At 45.9% G+C, this 27962-nt stretch overlaps 2 protein-coding genes across 6 annotated transcripts; one reads left to right on the top strand and one right to left on the bottom strand.

The window, feature by feature from the left end:
- Positions 1-55: 55 nt before the first annotated feature.
- On the bottom strand, positions 56-7714 carry LOC127018132 (alpha-aspartyl dipeptidase-like). Of its 2 annotated transcripts, none has more exons than XM_050899513.1 (8): positions 7652-7714; positions 7184-7268; positions 5862-5936; positions 5190-5269; positions 3611-3784; positions 2080-2139; positions 1173-1255; positions 56-630 (listed from the first exon to the last, which is right to left on the bottom strand). In XM_050899513.1, exons 1-8 carry the CDS (start codon positions 7661-7663, stop codon positions 552-554), a joined length of 648 nt encoding a protein of 215 aa, XP_050755470.1. In that variant the 5' UTR covers positions 7664-7714; the 3' UTR covers positions 56-551. The 2 variants fall into 2 exon arrangements, with proteins under 2 accessions (XP_050755470.1, XP_050755469.1); XM_050899512.1 differs by lacking the exon at positions 7652-7714 and adding an exon at positions 7362-7462 and having other exon boundaries at positions 7184-7272.
- On the top strand, positions 7389-23515 carry LOC127018131 (cytochrome P450 20A1). 4 transcript variants are annotated; one of them, XM_050899511.1, is made up of 13 exons: positions 7389-7402; positions 8397-8446; positions 8535-8701; positions 13792-13937; positions 14614-14781; positions 15487-15565; positions 17227-17342; positions 17754-17808; positions 19192-19312; positions 20209-20320; positions 20965-21029; positions 22903-22992; positions 23162-23515. In XM_050899511.1, the coding sequence occupies exons 4-13, from the start codon at positions 13809-13811 to the stop codon at positions 23310-23312; spliced, it is 1086 nt and encodes a 361-aa protein (XP_050755468.1). In that variant the 5' UTR covers positions 7389-7402; positions 8397-8446; positions 8535-8701; positions 13792-13808; the 3' UTR covers positions 23313-23515. The 4 variants fall into 4 exon arrangements, with proteins under 4 accessions (XP_050755468.1, XP_050755466.1, XP_050755465.1 ...); XM_050899509.1 differs by lacking the exon at positions 7389-7402 and adding an exon at positions 7620-7694; XM_050899508.1 differs by lacking the exon at positions 7389-7402 and adding an exon at positions 7620-7694 and having other exon boundaries at positions 14614-14785; positions 15455-15565.
- The last annotated feature ends 4447 nt before the right edge of the window (positions 23516-27962 follow it).

The following is a 27962-nucleotide window of genomic DNA, read 5'->3' as shown; positions in this document are numbered from 1 at the left end:
GTTTTAAAATTTTGCACTTTTCTAGTATTTGCAAGTTTGTAACCTGACAATTTTTAACTTGCACACTTTTGTACATAATTAGCATTGTATATATTTAAAATGAGTCTGAAGCAAATAAAAGTAATTGAATGCATAACTTCTCACTTTATTAACAGCGCAAAAATGAAACTAATAGTGTGGGAGTACACTAAACAAACAATTCTTTCATTTAGCAAGTACAGGTAGGCAGCAGGAACAGCTGACTCGGTGTCCTGTCTTAATTGTGCTAAAGTAACTTTTTTTTGGTGGGGAAGGAATCAAAGTGGATACATGAATGTACAGACCCTTTTGGACTAAGAATAGCTATGACTACTCAAGTAGTGCAATAAAAATTGTCTTTTAGCTGGGAAGGAGAGATGTCCGAGACCTGAATTAGGATTGGGAAAAGAGCCCACTAATGCATATTTATTTATAAAGCCAAGGTTCTCCACCCACCGTGGGACTAGAAGCATCTCTTTCCTTCCTCTTCATTGTCTTCCCATATAGTGACTTTTGCTGCAGAATATGCAAGGCTACAGATTCTGGAGATTACTGTCAGTCAGGAGGAAACTGAAATCTGTTCCAGGCTCATGTTCAGTTGGTTTTTTACCCCTGTAAACAAGACAAACCACACTGTGAGCTTTAACAGGAGCTAGGACTACTGTGCTTCCATCTGTTACTAGGGATAGAACAAGGCATCTTTATTCATAAGCAGCAGAGTTTTGACTCCCTTTCTTGCCTGCATCACAGGACATACATATTAGATTTCTTAGTAATGTTCACTACTAAAGACACGAGTTCCCTTGCTCTAGAGTTCAACGCATTAGGGCCAAACTGGCATTCCCTGGGCCTTCAATAACAGAGTTGACTACTGGGGCTCTTTCTGTGAACGGTAACTATAGTTCGGAAATATAAACATCAATGGATGTAATGCCATAGCACTTACTGGGTAAGTTAGACATCCTTTAGAGTGCTGTCATACTGCCTGCTCCTTCGGAGCATAAAGCAATACTCATGTTTTCCCCAAAGAAAAATTGAAGCAAGGGATTAAGTAACTTCTGATGTGGGGGACAGGCAGCATGTGCCAGGAGTCTAATAGCAGTCTCTCTTCCTTTCTGTCTGAAGGAGGATACCAATTCAAATGAAGCATTTACCTCAAAAACAGACGTGCTCCTGTCACTCCTTGCAAGGTGGCTTTGTCTCCTTCCACTAGCAGCATCGCACCTTCCCGCAAGCCCTAATGTAGGTGGAAACATTTAACATTATTTTCAAGCTATATGAAAGGCTAGAATGCTTGTCACAAGCAGGCCAGTCTTAGTGCAGCTCGCCATGACTACAGACAAGACTTTCTCGCTCACCTATTTCTAACAAAGATGCCAAGACAAAATTAGGTGAGTTATCTTGTTTTAGAAGCTGGTTTTCTTGTTTTATTTTTCACTTTTAAAGGAGAAACCATTAAGGAGAAAAGGAAAGTGTATTTTTTCCACAATTACTTCCGCTGCCACCATTCCTAGATCCAGTCTGGGCCAAGCAGCAGCCAGCTGGGTTTGTTAGAGCACAAACTTTATACTCCAAGCTCAAGCACAGGGACAGGAAATCCGGAGGTCCCACTTCCCCAGATAGACATACTGTAATTATGAACATACTACTGAATGAGCAAATTCAGAAACCTACAGAGATTAAAATAAAATGTAAAGTTAAGAATATCTGCAAAAAGATTAAGGGGAGGTATCTTACCATCTGCATGCACACCACCCCCAACATACAACATACGACTGGTGGCCAGTGACTGGGAAGATCAGAGCTGCCTAAAATACAGTGTTTGGCAACAGGACTCCAAGCATCTAATAGGCAGAATGCATTTCATTTGTTCTAACCCATTTTCTGCAGGTGAGCAAAATCCAAGGTTGAAGCTCTTAGCAAGAACATAACTAGCCTTCCATGCCACAATTCTGTATGGCTTGTCAGGCAGGGGAACCCACACTGAAAGCTAGCAAGAATGCATTTAAAATGTTTACCATGCTACAGCCATGAGCTTCCTGACTGGGAACTACTACTCACCAGAACTGGAGGGGTGTTTGGTTCTTCATGATATTGGCGAATTCTTTCCTCTCTTGTCTCCTGCAATAATGAGTGTAGATTTAGCTGCCCAGGCAGTAAGGTAGGAGTTGGAGCTATCCAAGTAGCATGACACCGAGCAATTTCATAACATTAAACAAAGCAGGCACTTCCTCTCAAGCAGACTAGAGTGGCAGGATTGACTTTAATAGATACGTATTTTACCCTTCATCACTAGCAGCAACTGCTGCAGGTTGATCAAACAGAACTCACAAAATCCCAACCCTGAAAAGCCTTAAAACTTACTTCCACTCAATTAATCCAGCTTTTTTTTTTTTAATGCTATCTCTGTGTGCTTACCCTCAGAACAAGAGCACTGAGGAAGGTGGTGGAAGCAAATGCCTGAGATGCCACCCTCATGAAAGAGGGTAGTGAACCATGGATTTCCACTGATTAAATATCTGCTTGTTTGTCCTCAAGTAGGTATTACACTGAAGCATTTCCTTCTGTGAACAGCTCTGCCATGTTTCCTGAGGGTTTGCTGCTGAACTGAGCAACAGCAGTTAAAGAAATCAAACCAGAAGGATTTTGTTGGTAAGGAAACACAGGAATACAGCAGGGACTTCGTACAGCACAGAGCTTCCAGCCTCCTCTCGGAGAAACAGCAGAAGTTATTTATAGGGAAAGGACTGCCTGCTTATCTGGTGACAAGCTGATTAAATGAGTACAGACAACTTCATATAAATTCTAGAAGCACACCCTGATCCTCCATTTCTTCATTGTCCCGTAATTCTTAATACTTCCTCTAACCATGAAGAAATTTTGATTACAAGGAAGAAAGTATTTGGGCTGTTAAAAGATGCACTGCAGAAACTGTTTCCTGAGGAATTAGCTCCTGACAGGCTATTCAAGAATCAGCTCCCCCATACAGTGGAGATATCAGTCTTTGTGCTTGATGGTTGAAGTGTTTTTCTTTCAGCTATACTAGTACATGTGCTTGCTCACTACTGGACGTTACAGGGTGTGCCCTCTGCAAGGATGCTAGTGCCTAGGTATTTTCTTACACAAGATTGCATGCATCTCCCTGTTCTGATGGTTCCTTCAGACCTTTAGATATTTAAGCCTTTTAAGGTATGTTTAAGTTAGGTCTTCTCAAGCAGCAGGCAAGACAGACTATGGCAGGCCTTTCCAGAAACAGTGCATTGCATCTTAACATTTCAAGTTTATCTCTTTCTGCTCCCCCCCCCCCCCCCCAATTCCATGCCAGGTATGAAGCATCAGTATTTCAGACATTGCAAAGCTTCTGTTTGTGAAAAACACTTTGTTCCACCTCAGTACTACTGTTGCCAACTCCTCTTCCCACTCAAAGAAAAGCTTTAGGAGGGAGTAAAATGTTACTGCCTCACTGGCATTTCCAGTTGCTCTAGGGAGCAGCTGTTAGACATTCTATGGCTTTGTAAGGCCTCACAAATGCACACTATCGTTACACCTCTGCACCCTGGTTACTGTGTTATCTCTGGCATGCTTTACTTACACCCATGTGAGTGCTTTTAACATCTGGGTCCAGGTAGTGGGGGTTAATGTTAAAAGGAACTAAACCTAGGGCCTGCAGGGAAGGTGGATAAACAATTGGCATGTCATTGGTAGTATTGATGCTGACGGTAGCAACGTTAGTTCCTGCGCTGGATCCCATGTAAGGAATCCCATCCTGAAACACAAAAGCAATGATTAGTATGCAGTATCACAACTAGGAACTGCATTTTATAGCATCTTCTATCAATCTCAGAGGCTCAGCAATCAGATCAGACTTAGTTCTTCTAACTCATCTCACTGCTAACTTTACAGGTGAAAAGCAGAACAAGAATTCAGGTTTTGAGGTGGGCGATAGTTTGTATATGTCATGGTTGTCAGAGAACTAGCTGTTCAATGTCCTGTACTCACAACTCTGTGACCCCATCACAAGAGAGAACTTATAAGGTTATCAGTGCATGTATTGGACTTTTTGCTATTAAGAGAGGACTTGTCTACGTTGCAGTTACAGGAAATATCTGAACTAGCTTTTAACTAGCTTCTGAAGAGAGTAGACCAGCTGATGCTGAGTACAATGTTGCCACAGCATCACCTTGCCAATACCGTGACCAGCTAGTTTAGCACTAGTTTAGGTATTACTGCTATGTACATAGTACTATATGTACTATGCTGTACATGGAAGGATTCCACACAAACATGCAAGTATTTGGATAATGCTGAACAATTTGTAAAAATAAGCTATCTTGAGAGAACTGGTGCTAATACAACCACATAGTTCCCTAGACTTCACTGGGAATTGAACATTTTCTGGCTTTTCTGCCCACAACAGGCATTGAATTTCTGTATATTGACAGCCTAGCTAACCTTTCTTCTTGGCAGCTGGCCTTTTCAAACATACTGTGCTTGCATAAATCCGCCTGAAGTCGTTTGCAGTTCCATATTGCTAGGGGAACATCTTGCTTCTGTTCTCCTCCATGGATGGTGTATCTTTGCTGTGCCTTATGAGATTCACCAGCCAAAATGGGGCTGCTGACCAGAAGGCCTCAGTGGCACTCATACCTCTCAATTCCAGGTCAAGGAGGTACCCAAGGTAATTACACCATTTTCAATGTCAACAGGACATTGTCTAAAAGGCATGTACGAATCCAACTCTATCGTCGGTTTATTAGCAGACGACCTGCAACTTGAACACATCTGTATCTATTAACAAGATACAAAGTGGACATCTCAAGCTGAAAAACAGGGTTTCTGGACTTAGATTAAATCCTGCACTGCTCTTCATTGGTATTTTGAGGGGCTTACTTCTAAGGTACTACACAACATTGTACATACCAAGGTCCTGCAGTCCCACATCTGGGAAACTGCCCTAGAAAGACAGGTTGCTGACCTTAGTCTTCTCAGGCTTCAGTGACTAATGACAGCCTTATTTGGCCACAGATTTCAGTTCACCAGGTTGCATGAGATGGCTCAGTATTTGAAGTATATTAGAAACAAAGATGTAGAATCAAATTGGATTTGTTTGAACAAAAGCTTATGCATGAGATCCTGCCATTCAGAGTTGGCCTGAGTCCTGTAGTTTTTACCTCAAGAACTCTTTTCCTGATCTCCTGTATCAGACTGTTGTCGTAGAGAGCTTTCAGGAGACGGAATGTGTTCCCACCTCCTGCAAAAAGAGAGTCCACCTTATTTAACATGCTTTCACCACCAGTTTTAATTGAAGCCTTTACAAACTTGGCAGGCTCAATGATTTCTATGCTCTATTCAGGGTAGTATCCTGCTTTGAGCAGCAGTAAAACCAGAAGCTTCAGAAGAATGGTCATTGGGCAGGCCATGGGCTCATGCCCGGCGTCCTTCTTGTAACACTGATGCTGGCTGTTTGACAGCGGACACTGTTCTAATACCCAGGAGCGTGGTATTAGGACTATGCTCAGTTTGAGCACAGTAGCCCTGAATCTTCTTAGACTTGATAAAGTGATGGTACAGCTGTGATGATCGTGTTTTTAACACTGAAGTACTGTTCAAATGAACAATCTGAAACTTGCTGGAGATGAAGTTGCATTAATAAATCTCTCCTACTTCCCTCCCCACCACTAAATTTAGGGTCTTACTGTTCCCAATTAAAGTACTGTTTTCTGTAGTTTCTAATAATTGCTAGGCCCAACTTTTTCATTGTTATCTCTACAGTGCTGGCTCTGAGCAGGACTAATTCAGTGCCCTATATAAACCCTCATCAGGGAGCAAGAAGTAAAACTTACCGATAAATATTGCTTCAGATTTCCTTACAGCTTCCACTGGATCACAAGATTCATGAATGCTGTCCAGCCCATAACCTTAAATGAAAAGGTATTTACCTTTGCCACTCCAGTTTGGAGGAAGAATGTGGTATGTTCAATCACCCCCTGCCCTCCCCTGCCCGGAGACAAATGTCTCACCAGACAACCAGGGAAACTTCAGAGAACTCTACAACACAAAACAGAGCATGTCCCCTACATTAGCGCAGGACTTCTGCATCCAGCTGTAGCAAAGCAAATGTTTGCTTTATGGATATATGTGCTCAGTGTCTAAGAGCAGAGCATTTCACTCAGCAGGTGCAGGCTGAGGCACAAAGTGCTGCTGAGCATTACTGGCAAACTAGAAAACGAGAGATGGGAAAAAGCTGTCAGTCTTCAGCTTGGCTGGGAGTCTGAACAGGATGTGCCATCATTGGTCTAGCATTACTAGTGCAAATATCTGATCTGAGTATTATTTTTGTAATGGTTATAATGTCTGGCTTTGACAGATTTGCCTTGCTGGGGTTCACTGAGGACAGGAAGTGCCAGGAGAGCCAGAAGAACATGGACATTTGATAGCAGCAATCTTTCTGCAAGACAAGGAGCAAAGTGTGCTCCCCAGGGAAGTGAGTACTGATTATTACTGCAGTAACAGGTCCAAAGTTATCCTGAACAGTGATAGATACTAGGTGGAGGTGTTCCTGTAGGCTGCTCTGGAAAGACCTTTGCTCAAAGCAAAGCTCAGTTGCTGTTCATCATGGCAGTATCTGGCTGGTTGAAGTGCATTATAGTAATGGTCTTCACTTAATACCAGTAGTTGCACGGCTTGAGCAGAGGTTCAAGATGTACGGGAAGAAATGTTCCCCCATGTGATTAAGGAGGATAAAAAGATGCCACTTAGTATTCAGGAATAAAAACTTCCTCCCTGAAGTGGTTAGAAGTGTTGCAACAAGATTTCTTCCGGAGGCCTCTAAAGCATCTACTTCTAGGTCGAAGTTAGCAAACAGCTCCCTGCTGCTCTCACTGCCCTTGCTGACCGTCACCAGGTTTGGCAGAGCTAGCCAAGCCCCTCTCCACCGCTGTCTGCAGCACTACCCCCATTCGGACCCCAGTAAACCAGACTGTTGCAGAGTTGCTCGCCCAGAGGCGTTTACCGCCTCATCCCCTCTTACAGCAGCGGTTTGCGAGTGCCCGCCCGGGTGCTGCCCAGCAAGGCCAGCCCCTGCGGCACGGCTGCCCCACGGCAAAGGCGACGTTTCCGGAGCAGCTGCCCGAGGCACTCGGCGCCCGGGGCGGGCCAGCCTTACCCAAGCTTTCAAACTTCTCCCTCGCGGTCCGGGCGTAGGCATCTCGGTCGTGCAAGGCGTAGGGAACGAACAGCACCCGCTTCACCTTCCTGGGAGAAGAGAGGGGAGAGAGCGCTTAGAGCCGCGGAGGCGGGGGACGGCCCAGGGCAGGCTCCCGCAGCCCCTGCGCAGCGCTTACTCCCCGAGGAAGCTCTTGATGTGCTGCTGGCAGTGGCCCAGGTACCCCCCTCCGTGCAGGGTGGAGTTGGAGACCAGCAGCAGGCGCCGCGGCCCCCCCATGCCGCCCCGTGCCGTGCCCGCGGGCGGTGCGCCTCGCCCAGCCCAGCCCGCCCTGCCCCGGCCCGGCCCGGCCCGGCCCGCCCCTTCCTGCCCCGCCGGCGGGCCGCGGGGTGGGGCCGAGCCGCCGCCGCCGCTCCCGCCGCCGCGGCCCGGCCCGGCCATGCTGGACTTCGCCATCTTTGCCGTCACTTTCCTGCTCATCCTGGTGGGCGCCGTGCTCTACCTCTACCCGGTAATGCTGCTGCCGCCGCCGGCGGGGGGGCGCCCGGCCCGGCCCCCGGTGCAGGCGGGCAGGGAGCGAACGGCCGCGGGGCCCGGCCGCCACCGTGCCCCGGGGCGGCCCCGGCCCCTTCCCACGTCCCCTGGGCTTGGGCGGGGTTTCGGGCCCGCCCCGGCGGTGCCCCGTGCCCGTGACCCGGGGCCCGGGTCCTGCCGGGGACGTGGCTGACACCTGCGGGAGCGCTTGTTGTGCAGGGCGTTCCCGGCCGGCCGGCCCTCCCGAGCCAGCGGGGCAGGCCTGCCCGCACGCTTTGGCACACCTCGTGTTTTCCGTGCTCCGGTGAATCCCTCTTAGAAAGGCTTTATCTGCTCACCTTGCAGTTTTGCACGTGTGCAGATCTCCGGGGCAACATCTGGGTGTAAGATCTACCTTGCAAACCTGACCCTTTAAATCTTTATGCAGGGATCTTTCATCTAACCAGATTAATAACCCTGGTTTAGCCAGCGGGACCAGGCACAGGCTTCCAGTTGATTGGCTTCATAAGTCTTAGCATGTTTGAGGCCTGAAGATGTGGCTTATACAGCTTTTGTTTAATGTTTGTAAGTAGTGCAGCAGTATTGATGTGGAAAATCCAGCTCTCCTGCCAGAAAGCAGTGGGGGCTTGTATAAAATCTTAAGTTCAAGGAGGTTGATGCATTTCCTTTTATTCTCTAGGCATCCAGGCAAGCATCAGGTATCCCTGGGCTGGCTCCAACTGATGAAAAGTAAGTGGTTTCCATCTCCACATCGATCAAGTTCAACATTGGTGGAGGATGCTGTTCATGACCAGATAACCTCTTTTGTGTTCCTTAGGGATGGCAACCTGCCAGATATCATTTCCAGCAGCAGTTTGCATGAGTTCCTGGTGAACCTTCATGAGAAATATGGCCCACTGGTCTCTTTCTGGTTTGGAAGGCGTCTTGTTGTCAGCCTTGGCTCCATTGATCTCCTGAAACAACATATTAACCCCAACCGGCTGTGTAAGTGTCCTTTGCTTTGTCTTTGAGTCTATTTGTTCCTTCTGGCCTTGCTGGGCATCCTATGTCAAAGGAAGCTGGGGCTTCATTCTAAGTAGAAAGAAAATGAGACTTAGTTTGCAGCTGACGTGGTGGTTCAGGTATGTCTTCAGTCCTGCTTATTGGACTTGACTATCAGTGACCAAGAGTTGCTGATGTCCCACAGCCATCGAGAAATTAGTATGCTTCTGTCTTTTACCGTCTCCCTACAAGCAAATGTTTATGGAAAGCATCATGCTCATTACTCACTTGAAACAGCAAGGTGAAGATCCTGTAGCCACTTGGCATACATTTTAAAAGCAGCTTGAAATACAACTTAAGAGGGGGAACTTTGCTAAATTAAGTCTGAAAACAGCTGTGCTAGTTTGTGACAGCTCCCTTGTTTGGTTCAGTGCAGAGGTTTGTAAAGTATTATTTGAAGAAGTTCTTTAACTTTTGTTTTTCTTTGGTGTGTAGAATTTTGTGCTGAAAACCTTTAATGATCTTCCAGTCTTGGAAGTGGTCAGTGGTGCTGGTAGCTGAGTTGACCGTCTTAGTCCTGGGAGGGTATTTATTTTACGGTGTAAGCCTTTTAGGTGGGTGTTTTGCTTCCTAAGGTGATCACAGACAATAAGTTAACTCAGTTGATGTTTGGGTTTAACGTTTTGTTTTTCCAGTTTTCATCTCATAAGGTTGAATGAGGTGCTGGTTGCACACCTCTGACCTGATCCTGTAGGCTGTCTTTAGGCACAGGCAGATGTCTCAGCATTACTTCATGCTGGGGTCGTGATGGGTAAGCTCCTTGTATAGTTGCATGACAGACTCAAAAAAAAATGGTGACAATCTGGGGAAGGAGTGGGAGTTAACAAAGATCAGCAACACACAGTGGATAGCAATGACACTCCAGAAGGTGGAAACCCACCCTGAAAGATCTGAACGCGCTCAAGTGTGTTTGGGGGAAATTCAGCAGACAGTCACTTTCTCGAAGCTCAGAGAAGTGGTGACAGGCCTCTGAGCAGGCAAGTTCTCAGAAAGGTACTGAATTTGGGAGTACCCAAATACTGGAGAAAAACAGTGCCTGGACTTAAATGCAGGAAATGAAGTGACCCAGGCAGCTACAGACTAGTCTGGCACCCTGCTATGCCAAGGGCTAAACGTATTTTTTTAAGGATGGGGATAAATAGGAAATGAATGTCATACTTCTTTGATAATTAGACTTCTAGACAAGGAAAGTGATAGAACTGTGTTTCTGTCAGGGTTTTAGTTCAGAAGTTGCTTGGACACTGCTTGAGTCATCACTGAAGCTGGAGGTAATGGGTTATGAGAAGTGAAAGAGGGAGCGAGGCTGGATTGTGTTGGGAAAGCGAAATGCTGGGTTGGGGAGGTGAAATACTCCCAGTTATGTTAGCAGCCTGCCCTGATGGTGTCATGCTGGGACCCCTTGTCAACACAGGGAAGCAGAGTGAGATGGGTACCCCTGAGGGCTGGGGTAGCAGAAACAGGGAGGGGAGGAGCAAGAGCAGGCTGCATTAATTGCCTGCAGGATGACATGGCCATGGAAAAAAAGAAAAGGGTACATTGAGTCATGTATTTTCTGTAGAGAGAGGAAAGCATCTAGGCTATTGCACAAGATGAACATGAGCCAGACCTGGAATCCTGTGTACGGCCCTGACCTCTGTACTCGGGCATGATTTTGAATAAAGCAAGTGCAAAGAAAGGCTGCCAGTGCTCTCAGAGCGGTGGGGAGCCTGTCGTGCAGGAGGAGCCAGGGAAAGTGTGTTCAGCCCAGCAGAAGTAAGAGCTTATGGGGGGATCCTCATAAAGGCGGCAGCAGCAGCAGGCTTAAGAAGGAGGGTTCTCATGATCTGTACTGAACTCAGACCTGAAAAAGCAGCGATGGTAGTTGTATCAGTGCTTTCGTTTTAGCACTAACGCTTGTCAGAAGTGCTCAAAGTTTATTAGAGGTGAGAAATCTTACTGATTGTTTTTCCTGGAGCTTTGAGGTATAAACAACATGTAGTAGCTGAGTGGCTGTAGCAAAGCAGTTCCTGTACCATTTCCTGGTGCATGGGAATAGTTGTTGTAGAGTTGTGGTAGCTCTCAGCCACGAACTGGCTCTGGGCAGCTTGCAGTTTTGTTGGAGACCTAGTCTTGCCTGTATCTCTTCTGTGCACACAGTGCTGTGGGGCAGGAGACAGCCCACTGTGGACTGGGTTATATCCAACTCCTGACTCTCCAGCCCCACTGAAAACCCTTGCCATGTGACTCCTCCTCAATCTGCTGGGGTACCTGAGGCCAGAGCTGCTCTTCATAGATGCCAGCTTGTTGGTTTCCAAGTTTGATGTGTAGGGTTTGGCTCCAAGTAGCATAGAAAGGTTCCTCTCGTCTCGTGTGTGTCAGAGGTATGGCCAAACTTCTTGGAGAGAGAAAGAGAGAGGTGCTGATAGTGCATCTCTCATGAGAGCCTTGAAGTTGGACTAGTTGCATTCATAGTTACTAACAGCTTCCCAATGCCAGGAGACTGTTTTTCCTCATGCTTAAAGCAGCGTTTGAAGTTGGTATGTTTTCATGGCCTCTTAAAGCTTGGTTGAGATTAATTTGCAAGGAGAATTTAAAGGAAGTAAAACTTTGCTGCTGGTACTGGTGATTCCCGTGAGAGGCTCTGGAGAAGCAGTCCAGGCCTGCGGAGGGTGTGGATGTGAAGAGGATGGACTAGTTCAGGATTGCCAGGAGCAGTGGGTTCAGAGACACACTTGGAAAACTCCCATGAGTCAATGTCACCTTTTGGGTTGGGACAATGAACCTGAAGCACATTGAATGCTGGAGATGGAGTTATGGGTCCTGGCCTGTTTGAGCAGGACAGCTTCATTGCTGTTTTGTGTGCATTTGTACTGTGCAGCTTCAGAGGTCATTTCCATCTCTGATGTTCAGTTCTGCTTGGCATCTGTCTCCGCTATCCAGAGTTAGATCTTTTCTCCATATTTACTTACAATGGTGTCCAGGACAGCACTCTGAGGTTCTTGGGATGAGGGAGAAGATTTCCTTGTAAGTGGAAGGAACAGTCGAAATTTTGATATGCTTCACTAAGAGGACTGAAAATGTAACCCTAGAGATGTTTTCAAGACAAGGACAAAGGAGGAAGTCCATGGAAGTGCTGGCAGGACAGAGCTCTGCTTCCAAGAGGCAGTTTCTGCCTTCTGGAGTCACTAGCCTCCCGTAGCTGTGGAGAAACAGCCATTTCCCAAATACTGCGAGGCAGGGCCAGCCCTCAGCAAAGGGCAGCCTGGGCTCTGCAGTTGTGGGTTTACAACAGTGAGTGTATCAGTGGCATGGGACTGCCAGTTTGCACTAGGGACAGGGGGTTAAAAAATGGAGCCCGTGGCCGATCCAGCGGTTTTCTTTCATATGCACCAGGAGAACTTTGCAGTCTCTGCAGGTAATGGTGCTAAGCGTCCTCTGGCCTCTCCAAATGCCTCTGCTTGCCAGATTTGCTGTGTGGGCTTTACCACCAGCCATGTGTCTTTCTGGCTACCCCAGTGCTGTGCCTAGCTCTGCCAGGGCCAGTCGTCAGGGAATCGTGGCATGAATAGCAGCAGCCACTCCATGGCAAAGAACCTTGGAGGAGGAATTGTCAGCAGCAACTACAGTCACATAACAGCCTGCTCCACGTGGAGAGCCGCAGGTACCATCTGCTGTGCCAAAAGACACATGCATATACTCCTTGTCATTCAAAGTGGGAAAGAGGGTGAGATGTAGAGCTTAAAAACATTGGAAGGGAAATGATGTGAGAGAAAAGCATTTAGGAAAGTTTACCATATTCATGCCTCTGGCCTCATTAGCTGCTTTTGTGTCATTAGATAGTAAGTCCTCTGCAAGTGGGAATTGTCTCTTCTTGTATGTATGTCCAGTAGCATAATGAGGCCCTGATCTCTGCTGGGAATTCTAGATGCATCCACAGTTGGTAGAGTCCTATGTGTCTAGGCCAGCCTTGATGTTTTCTGATGCCTCAGAGGTTTCATTCTCCATCTGGGCAAAATAACAGACGGTGATAAACAGTGAAAATATCCCTCTTGAAAACCCCCTGATTGGTGCTTCCAAATAGTTCCTTAAAGATTCTGCCAGTTCTGCAAGACCCACAGAAAAGTTTACAGAAAGGGAAAAGCATATGCCATGCTTTATTGCACAGTTTTGCATTGACACCTAATATACTTTAGCAAATTCATTAAGTAGAGGCCCCCGGTGGTGAAATTCAGAGTTAAAAATCTAACTGAAGTGAGCCACGGATATTGAAGATGGAGGATATGTGTTTTCGTCTAGTTTGTACACTGTTGCAAGTGTCTGTGTGGAAGGAAGATGGAAAGTAAGGCGATTAGAAGTAGAAAGCATTCTGTAGCTTAGTGGGGTACTGTTTTTTATAAGAGCTTCTCTGCTGGAGGCAGCCCTGACTGAGAGGTAGGTTTTAGTTTGGGAAGAGCTCATCAGCAGGGAACTCAGTGCATGCAAGAGAAATCATGCAGGAGCAGTAGGGTGTCAAATGAGGTTTGCCGGGGCTGCGAAGCAAAGAAAGAAATGCAGAAAGCAACCTCTGGCGAAGTCTCTCATGCGAGTTGCTATGTCTTGAGTGCATAGCCATGGTCAGGGCAGGAGGGTGCACCAGATGTCAAGGGAGAATGTGCTAGAGGGGCTGCAGATCAGGCTGGAGGAGAAGGGGAAGGAGCATGCCACGCTCACTGTTGTCACCAAGTCAGTGGCACAGCCAGCTGGGAACTGGCAAGCTGGGAACAAGCTTCCAAGGCATTATTACTAAAGAGTTACCTGGTAGAGCCAGCAGGCAACCTCTGCAGGGGGAGCTGATTGCAGGATGGTACCCTGCCACAAAGAGACCTTATAAGGTCCCAGCCCACACTGAGCAAGAGAAGCTTGACACCCCAAAGAGACTGTTCCTGGGGGAAGGAGCCATGCCTTGCTCACTGTCCAGAAGCAGCAGCACCTGATTAAAGAGGTTGCTGTTTTCATCATCCCTGTGTGGTGTGACTGCCTGACTTTCAAATGGTGGTTCCTTTATTTGCTTTCAGTGGATCCCTTTGAAACAATGCTGAAGTCCCTCCTGAGGTACCAGTCCAGCCTGAATGGGGATACAGGAGAGAGCCACATGAGGAGAAAGCTGTATGAAAATGGTGTGACCAAGTCCTTGCAGAGTAACTTTGCTCTCATCCAGAAGGTGCGTAACTGCCTTTGTACAGCAGAGAAGCCCTGTGTGGCTCACAGGGGAAAGTTTAGTGAGAATGATCACTAGGATAAAGGAGCTGCATTCAAATTAGTGCTGGAACTATAAGCATCTGAGACTGCAAACAGCCTCTGCCCGTTCAAGCACGGTGTGAATATTTGGTTTCTCTTAACTCCAGTGGGTTAGGAGGAATGGCTGAGCTTGGTGACTTTTTATGCCAATATACCAGATGCAGTTAAAGATACCGGAGCATCTGAATTCTAGATATATTTTCCAGGACAGGAGGGAGGAGCAAGGAACCAGCTATTGGGACCACAAACAGGTGAACAACTGTTCTGTTGACTCAGTCCAGCAGCCAGAATATAATCTGTTTTCCCAGTCTGGAGCTACTAGTATTAAAGGTTTTAAGGTTTCTTTTGTGACAGAGGCAACAAGAGAGGAAGACAGGTCTGCCTTGTTGGGGGAAAACCTTGGGAAGAGGCAGAAGATTTGAGGTTAAAATGTTACTGTTTAAGTTAACAATGGAAGGAAACCCTGGAAAGAGTGTAGCTTCATGCCATAGCCATGAAAGTGTGGTCTGCCTTAGGAACTGGGTGGGAATGTCTCCAGGGTATGTTTGGTAAATAGGCTGCTGATATTACTGCCAACTAATGGTTCCGTCCCTCTCAAGCTGTCAGAAGAGTTGCTGGCCAAATGGCTCTCCCTCCCTGAGGCACAACACGTGCCACTCTGCCAGCACATGCTGGGCTTTGCCATGAAGTCTGTCACGCAGACGGCTATGGGCAGCAGCTTTGAAGATGACCGGGAAGTCATCCGATTCCGCAGGCACCATGATGCAGTAAGTGTCACGAAGAGCCAGGAAATCTCCTATTGTATTTTTCCATGCCAACAGCACATACCTTGTGTCTGTGTACAGTTTAGTACAAGCTACTGCTGAGACTTTAACATTAAGCTAATATTAAGCTTAAGAGCTTGAGGGCTCTGCCTCAATTGTCCCAAGCTGAAACTATCAGAAAGATCCTACTGCTGATCCTGCTGTCATTAGTCTAAGGTGTTTCTAAAGGATCTATGGGGATCGGGAACCCAGATCTAATGGCAGTTGAGAAGTGTTTGGTACCTAAGTCAGTTAAACTCTACTGGGAATGCCAGTGAAACTTCTCCTTTTCAAAGATCTTCTGAAGGCTCTGTGACATTGTGGAGAAATGAAAATCTGAGGAGGTCCCAAGCTGTGTCCACATCTGGGGATGTTAAATCTGCTGGTGATAGGGTGGGAAAGAAACAGTTCCATCTTCTACTTAAGATCGCCATGCCTTTTCTCCTACAGTTGTAATTGCAGTTGTTTCATTTCAACTCAATTTCAGCTATCATAGATGTAAGATCTGGAATGGGACATGCTGTCCTAAAGAGGGGACCAGTTCTGTATTCACAGGAAGTCTTAATTTTATTTGGTGTTTTCATTTTCCTGAATAGGGAAGAATAGAAGAGTCCCAGCAGTCTCAGCCTGTGGTAAGTGATGGTGCTCTTCTCTTTGTCCTTCTTTCAGATCTGGTCAGAGATTGGGAAAGGTTTCTTGGATGGGTCCCTTGACAAAAACATGACTAGGAAGAAGCTCTACGAAGATGGTAGGTTCCTCCCAAAATCACAGTCTTCCTTCCACTCTGATTAGTACTTAGAGTTAGCTAGCGTATGGAAGCACTTAATTTGCCCAGCTGTCTTGGCTTTTCTGCAGAGTTGGTCATCGTGCTATAAGCTACCAGATGTGTCCTTCTTACTCTCGCGTGAGATCATTGTTTTGGAGTTGAGTGACAAGCCTGCCATTGCACAAGAAATTTGTAGGACTAGAACTCTAGTTCCAGGTCTAGTTCTAGGGTCTGTACAGTCTGGAGATTGATAGAGGATCCTGGGAAGTATCGGTGTCCTTGCTCCCTTCCTGTTCTGTTCCCTAGCATCCACTTTTGACCTCTCTTGGAGGCAGGCAACTGTGCTAGGTGGAGACAGATGGAGCCACTTGGTTTGGCCTGTATGGTCATTCTTATGATGCACCATTTGGTGAATGCACTGCCAGACAGTCACTCACAGGCTAGAAAACACAAGTACAGAGGTGGATACCTTCCACGTGATAGCCTCTGATGTGGTAGTACAAGGTAAAATGATTTTCAGGTCTGTTATGGCAGTGCTTTTATTTCTCCTATATTTCACAGTAAGTTATTTTATTTTTTGGTTGTCCTGTCTTTTTTGTTGTTAATAGTTAAACCCTTTCAGTATTGATTGACAAGATGTTAAACAAAAGTAGCTTGTATCTAGAACTAAGGATTTGCTTGCAAATCCACCAAACCCAGTATTTACTTCTTTATGTTGCTGGTTCTGTGGGTTTCAGAACGTGAGGACAACTACTGCCCTGTTAAAATGGGCGTCTCCCACGGGCATTTGTTCAGGACTGTTCCGGAGTTGTAGTAGGATGATGCATTAGGACACAATTTCACAAACTCCAGATAGTGAGGGTTGGTGTTTAAGTGTTGCTGGCCTTCCTATGCGGAGAGGAGGGAGGAAGGGTAGTTCTAAGATGAAGGGGCTGAATTGGGCCTTGGTAAATTGAGTTTCAGATACAACTTTTGCTCCATGTTTCCTGGGTAGTCTTGAGTAGGTCATTTAAATCAGACAGCCAATGGCATCTAGGTCCCTAACTCCCCCCAGTTCCCACAACAGCCATGAGGAGTTAGGCACCCAAATATCTTCAGATGTGTGAACTCTTTGTGCCAAAACCCTCCCACGTTTTCCCCACCTTCGTCTCTCTGTCTATGCAGGCTCATTAGCACAGAGCCATCCTCTTGCACCATGCTTGTGGAACCCCTAGCAAAAGGGATACCATCAGTGGCTGGAGGTGCTGTAACACTTTAGTACTTACAACTCTACAGGCCATGCAACTAGTGTTATCTGGCTCAGACGTTTTTTATGGGGGCTGATTAAATACGTTCTCTGATGGTTCAACACTAACTGTTATTTGACTTCCCCTTATGTGATTTCAGCTCATAGAGTACGTGTCTCGGTTATACCTGTAAGGGTGGCTTTTTATAGGCAACCTGTCTTATTTGGTTCCTACATTTTCAACTAAATTGGAGATACCGCCTTCCAAATTGGCAGTAACATGTAACAGAGGCTGCTTCTGTAAGTGAGCCCAGCAGGGACAGCTGGTCTGAAAATCTGCTTGGGGAGATGGATTTGCTTCGCTGCAGCACTCGGGATGACCAGGTTTTGAAATAAACATTTCTTTTTGCTTCCAAAGCTCTGATGGAGATGGAATCCACCTTAAGGAAAGTTACAAAGGAGCGCCGAGGCAGATCATTCAACAGGCACGTCTTTATAGACACCTTGCTGCAGGGGAGCTTGAGTGACCAGCAGGTCTGTGCAGCTGTTATGTGATTACACAGTAATGGGGTTTTGCTAGATGGGCAGCTCATTACATTGTAGCCTTTGAGTAATTTAAGTTTTTGCATCTTAGGTCAGATTACTAAAGCAGTGTTTCTTGTTCTTTTTTCCACTCCTACAGTATTTAATTGCATTAGACTTTGGTAGCTTTCCTTGCTACTGCTTCGTTGCTATTTTTATAAACCAGAAGTATGTTAATATTAACTATGTGTCATGTGCCATTCCAGTGGAAGTTCTATAGAGAGTTCAGTCCGTGTCTTCTAGATGTATTTCCTGCTGTCTGCACTAAAGGGATTTCATGTGCTTGAGTGGAGAATGTGCCACTTCTTTTTTATCTTAACAGTCTTATGAAATTCATTCTCTGAAGTAGATTTTATTTCCTAGATTCTGGAAGATACAATGATTTTCTCCTTGGCAGGATGCATAATCACTGCTAACTGTAAGTACAGATTGTAGGTAACTTTCCATCCTTACACTCAGCTGTCTAAAACTGTGTGTGATGACATGAGACTTATTCTAGGCTAATAAAAAATTGTATTAATCATTCTCTTTCTCCTGAGCTACAGATATATAGAAGCAGCTAATTTTTACATCAGACTCTCAACACAGCCTCACAGCTAGTCAGTTGAAACTAAGCTGTGTTTGACAACCTTCCCAGTCTTTTGGTGAACCTTAGAATTTCTTCGCATTGCTTTTTGCTTGCACTCTAACCCCAGCCAACTGATGCTAAATTTGATCGAAAAAGCACCAAAAGATGTAAGCCACAAAGATCATGTCGTAAAATAGGTTCTGGCATATGGGAAGGAAATTAGAGCAGAGTGCTGGAATCTGACTGGCCGCTTTGAATTTCTGGAGGATAGGTGTGTTCCATGTATGGAAGACTTTCAAAGGAGCTACTTTGGATTTGTGCAAAGATTGTGGAAAAAAACCCCAAATAAAAATACAAACTGGAGCTGTGTAAAATCTCTTATGAAAGGGGGATGATTATCAGGCCCTGTATCTCAGCCAATGAGGCTGGGACTCCAAAGAAAACCTCCCAGGTGCAGCTGGGTGTTAAAGAATGTGGAAAGTAAATTTGACAACTATGATAGTACTCTCCCCAGAGAATATCCTCTCCAGGTACTCCAGGAAGACTTGTCATTTTAAGGGGCTTGACTCCTAAGGGATTCCAGATAGTTCTCACGAATAGACAGTTTGGAGTGGTAGAAACATTTCTTTGTAGCTTTAGGGAAACTGCATCCTACACACTTATTTCTTATGCAAGGTTTCTTTTTCACTCTGCTGTTGAAGATATCTCTTGACTACCTCACAAAATAGATGTAGGGGAGACAAGTGCTGGCCAACCTGCTGCAGAGAGCTGTACTGTTCTTGTCGGTCCCTGTCAGGAGCCCCAGATGTTGGCTGTCTGGAGCACTCACCTGAGATGTGCTGGGGAAGCCCCCTAAATAAGGGAATTTTCTGATGCTTTGGACAAACCAGCCTTTCATTTGCATGGTTGGTCTAATAACCTTGGTTCCCCAGGGTTTGCTGGGCTGTGTGGTCCCTTCCCCAGAGCTGTAAGGCTGAATGGCTCAGTCTCCTGCACAGCTCCCTAAGCTCCTCATAGCATTGGAAAGAGAATTTTAGCTTGCAGGGTCTCTTGTTACACAGGAGTTCAGCCTCTACTCCTGCCACTGAATACAGAATCAGTACAGCCTGCTGTGGACGGGGGCCACCCTTTTCTGGGTCAAAAAGTAATGTTGCAAATACAGGAAGAAAACTGAATGCAGCTTGTAAAGGATTGAATTTTCTGGGTCCAGTCTTGTCTTGATTTCTTCCCCAGTGTGTACCTGGGCAGTCTATTTCCTGACAACCTCAGAAGATGTTCAGCAGAATCTCTACAAGGAGATGGACCACGTTCTGGGGAAGGGACCAATTACACATGAGAAAATCGAGCAGCTCAGGTGGGTCCCATGGAAGGAACTGCAGAGGAAAGTTATCTCATGTGGTAGGGACAGGGGCTTCATGTGCTGGAGCCTGATGCCCAGCCTACACTGGGCCAGGAGAAGGCATCCAAAAGCAACTGCCTTCTTTTTTCTGGAAGTGATCAAACCACAGGATGACTTGCAGCACAGAGAGAATCTGCTGTAGGGCTCCAGACATGGGGATCAAGCTGCTCTCTTCAGGATGTCTATAGGAAACCCTTTAGGTTCATCAGCAGAGGAGAGCACAGAATCAGTGCCCTGGCTGCCAGGTCAAAATTTGTTTGCTTACTGTCTTGTTTGGTTTCTGTCCTAGTTTTCCAAAAGTAGAGGTAATCGGTCATTTTAATGGTTGGATTCATGTTAGACATATTTAGAGAGAAAGCATGGAATAATCTTCTTTTCAAAGGGCCACAGAACTAGGATGATGACTGGTCAACAGTGTGCCTTTATTTTTCATGCATGTGTTGGTGCAACTGGATGCATTTTGTATTTGGACTAGTGTTAGAGTTTCAGTAAGGGAGCATTGAGTATGTGGGTTTCTTGCTGCTTCTTGTATGGGTGAGAGGTCCAGGAAAAGGGCTGGTGTGTTTATGCGTTTTAGCAGTGTTAGTTTGGTGTAAAATCTGAAAAAAGTGTGGTGAAGAGAGATTTCGATAACCTTCCCTAAAAGCTGATAATGAGATTTAATGCTTCTTGCAAAGATGCTGAGACTCCTTGCCAGACAAAAATGGAGTGCCTCAGTGTGGCTTGAGACAGCTCCAGGAGCAGACTGTGACCCTAAATGCAGCAGGTGACTCAGCTCTCCTTGCTGCCACAAGGATGTGGACAAGCTTCTCTCTGGGAGGGTTAAACTAACCAAGTCTTACTGGTTGCAGATACTGTCGGCAAGTCCTGTGTGAGACAGTGCGAACAGCAAAGCTTACTCCCGTTGCTGCACAGCTGCAGGAGCTGGAGGGCAGAGTCGACCAACATACTGTCCCCAAAGAGGTAGGGCAGTACCGGGAGCAGTAGGCCAGTCTCCTTTCCTGGAGGGGAATTTGCTGATTCCTCTTCTTCCTGCGGAGGGTTGAGGCAGGAAGACCATTTCTTCTGACACTGTTGAACCTGAGCAGCTGCTCTGTCATCTGAAAGTACAGTTTAGCTCAAAGTTTGCCCTGCAATTCCTCTGTGGGAGAGGCTCTGGGAATTCGTGTTCTCCTGCTGCGCAGATTTGCTTCTAGTTCTGGGTCCACCAGGGATGAATCATCTTTTGAAGGGGCTTATGGGCTCAGTTGTACATAAAAGAGCACGATATCAGGCCTGATCATATCACCCATATTTCCCGCACAGAGTGGTACCTTCCATTGCAGAGAATAAAGTAGTCCATACATACGTGCCAGCAAGAGTAGAAGAATGGGATCAGACCCTCTCTAACCACCAACAGTTGCAGCATGGGCCTTAGAAGTTAAAATCCTAACATGTGGGCATGGATTATGGAAATCTGTAGATTAATATAGCGTATTATCTTTTTAATCCACCTAATAAATATGACTAGTCTACAGAATAATCATCATCCAGCAGGGCTGTCCAGAGTTGTCTTTAATTGTGCATTTCTTTCTGCTCTGACATACATGTCCTAATTTTCTTTGCAGACACTTGTGCTTTACGCTCTTGGTGTGATGCTGCAGGATAGTTCATCTTGGCCATCACCATACAAGTATGTAGAATCAAGACTTCTATTGCAGCTAATTCCTTTCCTTTTTCTTAATTAATATTCTTTAGATCATACAGCACAGCCTGTTTGGCTGCAGGGCCCGCCTTAAGCAGATTTTGGAGATGAAGGGGAGTCTGTAAGAAAACCCATTTATGAAGGTCTTGGTTTGTCTCCGTGGGCGGGATTTTGGAGCAATTCAAGTCATGATCCTCCCATGCTCCGGTCTGCATGTGCGTGTGTGTATGTGTTAGAGTTTAATAAAAACTTTTTTTGTGCACACACACACACAGCTTCCCTGGCAAATACTGGTAAATTCTTTTTAAGGTTTTCTGTGAGAGAGAACAGTGATTTGAATGGCTTTGGAATCACTACTTGTCATCATGAAACAATGATGCAAGGGAGGAAATGTCAGTCTGAAGTTTTGTTTTGTCAGGGGGAAAGGAAATGCTGCCTCATTACTTCTGTCTGTGAAAACAAAACTGGATCCAGGCTGGTATTTTGGAGGTTAAATAAAAAAATTGCTGTAGCTTCCTGTGGCCTCCACGTGGAAAATATTAACATGTATCTGACTTACTTCACTTGGGCTGGGAAAAAAATGTGGGTCAGTTATTCTAGACAGAGAGAACAGACAGCTGAGATTTAGAAGAAAGAATAGAGCCTTTAGAACATCACTTGTCCTTTCCTGCAAGTGTAGCTCTTCTTACAAAAGGGTCAGACATTGATGCACCGATCTACAAGCATCTTGGCAGGGATTGCCCACTAGGATAGGACACGCACTGTGTTTAGGAAGGGTTTGCTGTGGCCTCGTGGGAGGGACAGTGAGGAGTGCTATGAACACAGTGTGTTTATTCCAAGGAGAAGGAGGTTGAGGTTTAGCCTGAGGTAGATGTGTATTTCTGTGATGGAGATAGGAGATCAGTTCTTTGTGATCCTTTCACCTACCTACTGTACAAAAACACTGTGTGTGGCTGTTTGCTAGGCAGCTGCATTTTCTTTCCTATTCCAACATCTGTAATTTGCCATTTCAGTTCAGGGGGAATGTAAGTTTGATGCTGCTTTTACTGAGGGTCAGCACCCACATGCCCTTTCACCTTGGTAGAAGCAGAGCTTGGATGTTTAGGCAGGGAGCCAAAGGCTTGAAGTATACGCAGAAAGGTTTAGCAGAAAGTGAAAGAGAACTGCCTTCCATCCATCAAATTTCCTGTTTGGTTTTTTCTGTAATATTTAAATTGAATGATATTTTATTAGTCTCCGTATGGTTAGTTGATTGTGGGAATCTTGTTTTAACTCATGCCAGCCCTGGATAATAGTTTTCTCACAGCCTCCACCATCCTAATGCTGGAAACCACTTTTCGCACTTGAATGAGTCACCAGCTTCCCTCCCCCAGCACATACACATACACACACACCCCAGCTGTTTGAAGAGAAGGGTGAGGGGCAAGGAGAAAAGGGAAGTATCTTTGGAAGTGAGAGAGGAAGGGACACAGGGGGAGAGAGAGTGGGAGGCAAATCAGATTGTGTGTGCCCCGGAGGGGAACAGAGGGCAGGCAGCAGCATCAGCTCAGCTGCGTACTCAAGCTAAACACCCACTGCTGAGAGGTAATGCATATTAGTTCCAGCCCTGTGTCACACTAGCTCAGTTTATCAGCATTTTGACCAAGCTGGGACACAGCTGACCAGCTGGGAACGTAGATGGAGTGGATGCACAATTTCCTTCGTATATCTGTGTGGAATTACCCAGCATGATTTAGAGAGAGAAGATTAGTGAGATTCTGTATTTTGTTGCCAGTTTCTTACTCGTGTGCGTGCACACATGTGTCCGGGGAAAGGATCCTGTGCCTGCACAGAAAGCCTCAGTGTATTTTGTCTTTCATAGGTTTGACCCAGAGAGATTCAATGAGGAATCGGCCATGAAAAACCTCTCCTTGTTGGGTTTTTCAGGAAGCCAGGAGTGCCCAGAGTTGAGGTGAGCATAGGGAAGGAGGTCTTTGTGTGACTCTGTGGCAGACAGGAGAGAAGGTGCTTTCAGCCTCTTCCTGTTACTGCTGAGACAATCTGTCCAAGCTGGCAGTAGTCCTTTGGCAGATTTACATCATAGCAAGGTTTTTACTCTTTTCTCCTGCCTCTTCCCTCAGGTTTGCCTATATGGTGACTACGGTTCTGCTGAGTGTCCTGGTAAGGAAACTGTATCTCCACCCTGTGAAAGGACAAGTCATGGAGACCAAATATGAGCTGGTAACCTCACCAAAGGAGGAAGCCTGGATAACGGTGTCTAAGAGAAGCTAAGAGCAAGCAAAACAAGGGGCTAAAAGTGCCATCAGTGAAGTTCTGAGCAAGGGTCTTAGGGGGAATCGTACTGGCACCACGCTGACTCAGCCAAGGAATTTTACATCGAGATTTTGTTACCTTCCACGTTCTTAACCACATACCTCTCTTGGGTACTTTTTCTAACTCAACCAGTAGTCACATTAAAGTAGACTTAATCTGTATGCCTTTTTTACATTTGCTTTTGGATCTCTGGCCAAACCATTGCAAAGGAAGCAACAAAACCTTGCAGTGGTGTAGGTATGAACTATTGGGTGTCAGCTAGCCAAAGACCAGACCTCTGGTTAATCTAGCCCCTTTCCAACAGCAGCCAGAGCTGGATAAGAGTGCCTCTTTTATCTGGTGGAATGCTTCTTCATGGGTCCTAGTTTAGATAAGACCTTGGAGACATAAGGACAAAGCCTTTCTCTATATATAGGTATTCTTATTCAAAGTGTCTTTCCTTCCCTTGAGCTATAGCTATAACTGTCAAGAAGAGCAGATATATCTTGTGAGAAGTATGTGTGAGTGTGTGTGTGAGAGAGAGAGAAAGAGAGAAATAAAGTGGGGCGGGAATTGCACCACTGGTTCTCTTGCTGTGTAATCTTGCCATGCTGTGGGGTTGCAAGAGAAAGGATGACTGAGAAATGCTAGTAAACCAAGAGGAATAAAATTGGTTTGGCCCCTGAGAAAACAGAAGCATCAGTAATAATATAATGAAATGAAATAAAACCACAGAACAAAGCCCTGAGAAAGGGATTCTCTATCCTGACAGTTCTGAGGGCAGTGTCTAATCTAATCAGCATCAGAAATTGACAGATGCTTGCAATTCATTCAGCACTGGGTCAGCATGAGACTGGTCATGCAGATACTGGAAAGGGAGAGTGCTGATTTTATAGGGCTCTGGATTAATGTTGTACTTAATAACTTAAAAGCCTTTCAAAGAATCCTTTTCCTCCTCCAAAATGGGTGCCAGCCAAAGCAGTATTGCGTGACACATGTTCACATGCTTTTCCCTGCTTCTTTCGTTCTCTTTTGGCCATCATAGGCCAGCTCCTGAAAGATTTTTCAGAGCCCCACTGAACGGCTTGGGAGGCAGGAACCTCTTACCCCATCGTCTCATTGGAGTAATTGCCATCTGACTTCCTTTTCAGGTTCCGTTTCTCCCTCTTTTTTTTCCCCCGCCTCTTACATAGGATCACCCTTTACCTGATCTTTGTAAGCCTTTTCCCCATAAACCTGACTTCTGTTAGCTCCAGTTCCTAGCCCCCTTCCCACCCAAAAGCTGTGTGGTGGTAGGTGAGGTGTTGCTCAGCCTGCAGCTGTGTATGCCCGAGCTGCTTTTGTACACAGCTACCAATGCACCGCAGAGCAGGCCAGGAGTGTGTGGCTCCCAGTAGAGCTACTTTCTACTGGCTCTGCAGACAGGGCATGCATACCTGGTAGCTGCAATTCCCGTTTCTACAGACATTGTTCCTTTCACTGGCACCTTCCAGGTCAGGAAATCTGCTGCTCTCATAAAAACGTTTTGGCTCTTGTATGCTGCTGAGTGCCAGCCTGAATGCAGTCCTGTCGGCTCTTATGGGGTTAACGTCTGATGCCAGCCTCTGTGGGCACCAGACAAAGAAAATTCTGCTCTTGGGTTTAATGTGTCAGCTCTGCTTTTGGTAGAGCTGTAGAGATTCAGATCCCCCCCAGTGCAGTTCGTGTTGGGGGAGAGGTGAGACAGAGATGCTGTTCTACTGGTTTTTGTCTGCTGGGCAGAAAAAGGAGGGTTGTGCTGTTCAGCTTGCTGCTTCTCTTGCATTGTTTTTTAGAATGAACTGCAAGAAAGCTCTTGCTAATCTGACCTCCATTTAACTGAAGGTTGGTCATGTCCCCAGATGGCAATTCATGTTAGGCTTTGCTTCACTGCTTATGCAAAAAGACCTGCTTTTCTTGAAGGTTGCAGATGTTTCCTAAGCCTTCTGGAGAAATCAGTGTGGTAAAGGATTTTACTTTAAACATCCCTGGTGTGCAGAGGAGGCAAAATGGAGGCTAAATTATTGCCTTCTTGGGAAAAAATGGTAGGATAGCACTGTCCCTGCTAGGAACTGGACAAGGAATTGCTGACTGTCATATAACTGAGTGATGAAGATCTGCTTTCTTGTAGCCGTGTCGTACGAGTGAAGCTTTCAGACAGCAGAAAAGCTTCGCAAGTGTACTTGTCCAGACTTCTGTTACAGCATTTCTCTGCCTTGCTGGAGCTGTATGGGCCAACTGCCTTGCAACAGCCCTTCCTCAGTTACAGGAATCAAAAATGGGAGTAATTCCATATAATTTGTTACGAATTTTCCGTCACCCTGCACAGGTATCGCATCCCGTAAGACTGTGCTCTCAGTCCAGGCCGGTAACCAAGCATGCTACAGGAGTCCATGACTGATATGAGAGAAGAATGTGGCCTAAAGTGCTGGAGAAAGCCAATGATCAGTTTGTGTTTGCTCAAAACTGCTGTCAAAAAACCACCCTGACTTATCAGTTAAGGAAATGCGTTGAGCATGGAGGGAAAGGAGGGTAAGGCGCTCTCAAGCATTTGTTATGCACTGTTCAGAGTGACACTGAGGTCACAGCCACAGTGTTTGCTGAAGTCTGTAAGTTTCCACTCCTCACTCTGTGTGTGTCAATCATTTCAAACAGCCTAACTATGAAGATTTAGTGCAACACTCATCAGCCCAGCAGTGGATCCTTTTCTTGTGCAGCAAACCCCCTTTTTTGTATGGGAAAGTTCATGGATCAGAGCTTTCTCGTGAAGTTTTAATCTGTTTTGATTGGAAGCTTGAAATACCAGTTTTGTCCCATTTCTCCCGTCACCCCTTGTCTGGCATGCACTGTCAGCTGGTTCTTGTTTGGCCTGGTTTCCTAAGGAAGACTTGTGTTCATAGAGCACGCCTCCCTCCCCACTTATGTTTTGGCCATTTTCCCCTTTCTTTTCTCACAAGAAGTAAGTTCTGAGCCCTTGGGCCAAATCAGCTGCATTTGACAGGGATCGGGGTTTGAAATCTCAACACTGTTACATTCCTACAAATTTTGTGGGGGGGGAAAAAAAAAAGATGACTGGGCATAGGGAGTCTATGCTAGACGTGTCACAAGTTTGCAGCCAAAGCCAAAGCATTGTTAGATGCCAGCCTGGGGAAAAGCCTGAGTCAGCGCCTGCACTGTAGCAGATAGCCAATCTCAGGAGTCCAGTCAATAGAGAATAGGGTTTTGTCAGTCCTGCTGCTCAGACCCATGCACTAAGGACACATGTAAGGCCTAGAGATCCCTTCTCGCTGTAACATGGGGATGCAGGCAAGCATTGCACCCCGTGGAAAAAAATGGCTTAGTCTAGGAACAAAGCCAGGAGGGGGAGGTTGCTTCTATAATATAGAGAGTTATTGCTTTTTATGCTTCATATTCCTGCTCTACACCAGAAAGCTGCTTCACAAATTCCACAGGATGGTTTTGAAAAGCATACAGAAAAGCTGTCGTTTCATTCCTTGGACTTTTACTGTAGAACAAGCTTCTACAGAGGGCTACAAACTCATGGAAGGTAAGAGGCTAACTATATCTCTGTGCCTATGCAACCTGCTGCTCTCAGGAGCAGGCAGCCAGCGCAGGTGCTGGGAGCAGTCGGGCCACCACTAACTGATTGTCATGGCTGCTTCTGGCTGACAAAGCCTTATACTTTTGCCCCTTGTACTGGTGGCAACCGGTAAGACAGTTGTTAACATAACTGAGCAGAGCAGACAGCTTATTGAGCTAGCCTCCCACTGCCTCCAAAATATCCATGAATGGTGTTACCTCTAGATTTTAATTAACCTGGGCTGCATATAGAGCCATTATTGCAAATTAGTAATATCCTTCTGTTCCCAGCGGTTTAAGGACTTGCTGGTAATGGCTGTGGCATGCAGTACAGAGTTGAGGGCTGTATGTTTTATTTTCCATCATTAAATGGAAAGGATGGTCTTGGCAGCTTCTGTCCTACTTGCTGCAAAAGTAAATGTTGGTTGTTGGGCAGACTGGATGTTTGCTGATTTAAAATACCTTGGGCAGCTCTCGTGCCAGCTCCCCCATTAGCTGTGCAGTTATGTGAACCTGGGGCTGCTGGCAATCCAAACTGGGAAAACAATATATCTATCTCACCTGCATAGTTTGTTCGTGAACATTTTGGAACTGCTTAATTCACAGGTAAGCAGCATTGCCTTCTCACTCTTTCTGTCTTGGGTACTGTGCACATGTTTCTCACTGACAGCAGGAGTTACCTGTAGAGTCTCACCTCTCAATAAGGCTATGTAAGACCTTCCCAAGGTTTCTGTTAATGCTACAGAAGGGGCTCCCTGACATTGACCGTTGGATATAGATATATCCTAATCAGCAGAGTGAAGTCTACAGTTTATTGACTTCCTTTTTGTGCTCGGATCCTCTTGTATCTTTGGGGCAAAAAGAATGGGGTATAGCAGTACCTTTATGAAAGCACTTTAGGCATACAGGACTTCACCCACTTCCCTACCCCTTTTATCAAGAGTGACAAGGAAGGGGGAAAAAGGCTTCTAATGAGAAGAAAAATCTTCATCACTTGTGGGTTATGCCACCAAGAAGTGGAACTGTTGTAAT

This window comes from Gymnogyps californianus, chromosome 7 (genome assembly GCF_018139145.2).
Source record: "Gymnogyps californianus isolate 813 chromosome 7, ASM1813914v2, whole genome shotgun sequence".
Classification (NCBI taxonomy): Eukaryota; Metazoa; Chordata; class Aves; order Accipitriformes; family Cathartidae; genus Gymnogyps; species Gymnogyps californianus.
This window is presented reverse-complemented; position numbering and strand designations above follow the sequence as displayed.

Coding starts and splice junctions, on each gene's coding strand:
- LOC127018132 (XM_050899512.1), bottom strand. CDS start 7,462: ATGGGGGGGCCGCGGCGCCTGCTGCTGGTCTCCAACTCCACCCTGCAC. Junction 3,785..5,189: donor TCAGGAAAAGAGTTCTTGAG/GTAAAAACTACA, acceptor TTTGTGTTTCAG/GATGGGATTCCTTACATGGG. Junction 631..1,172: donor GGAGCACGTCTGTTTTTGAG/GTAAATGCTTCA, acceptor TCTTGTTTACAG/GGGTAAAAAACCAACTGAAC.
- LOC127018131 (XM_050899508.1), top strand. CDS start 7,623: ATGCTGGACTTCGCCATCTTTGCCGTCACTTTCCTGCTCATCCTGGTG. Junction 8,702..13,791: donor TATTAACCCCAACCGGCTGT/GTAAGTGTCCTT, acceptor ATTTGCTTTCAG/TGGATCCCTTTGAAACAATG. Junction 20,321..20,964: donor AACATACTGTCCCCAAAGAG/GTAGGGCAGTAC, acceptor TTTTCTTTGCAG/ACACTTGTGCTTTACGCTCT.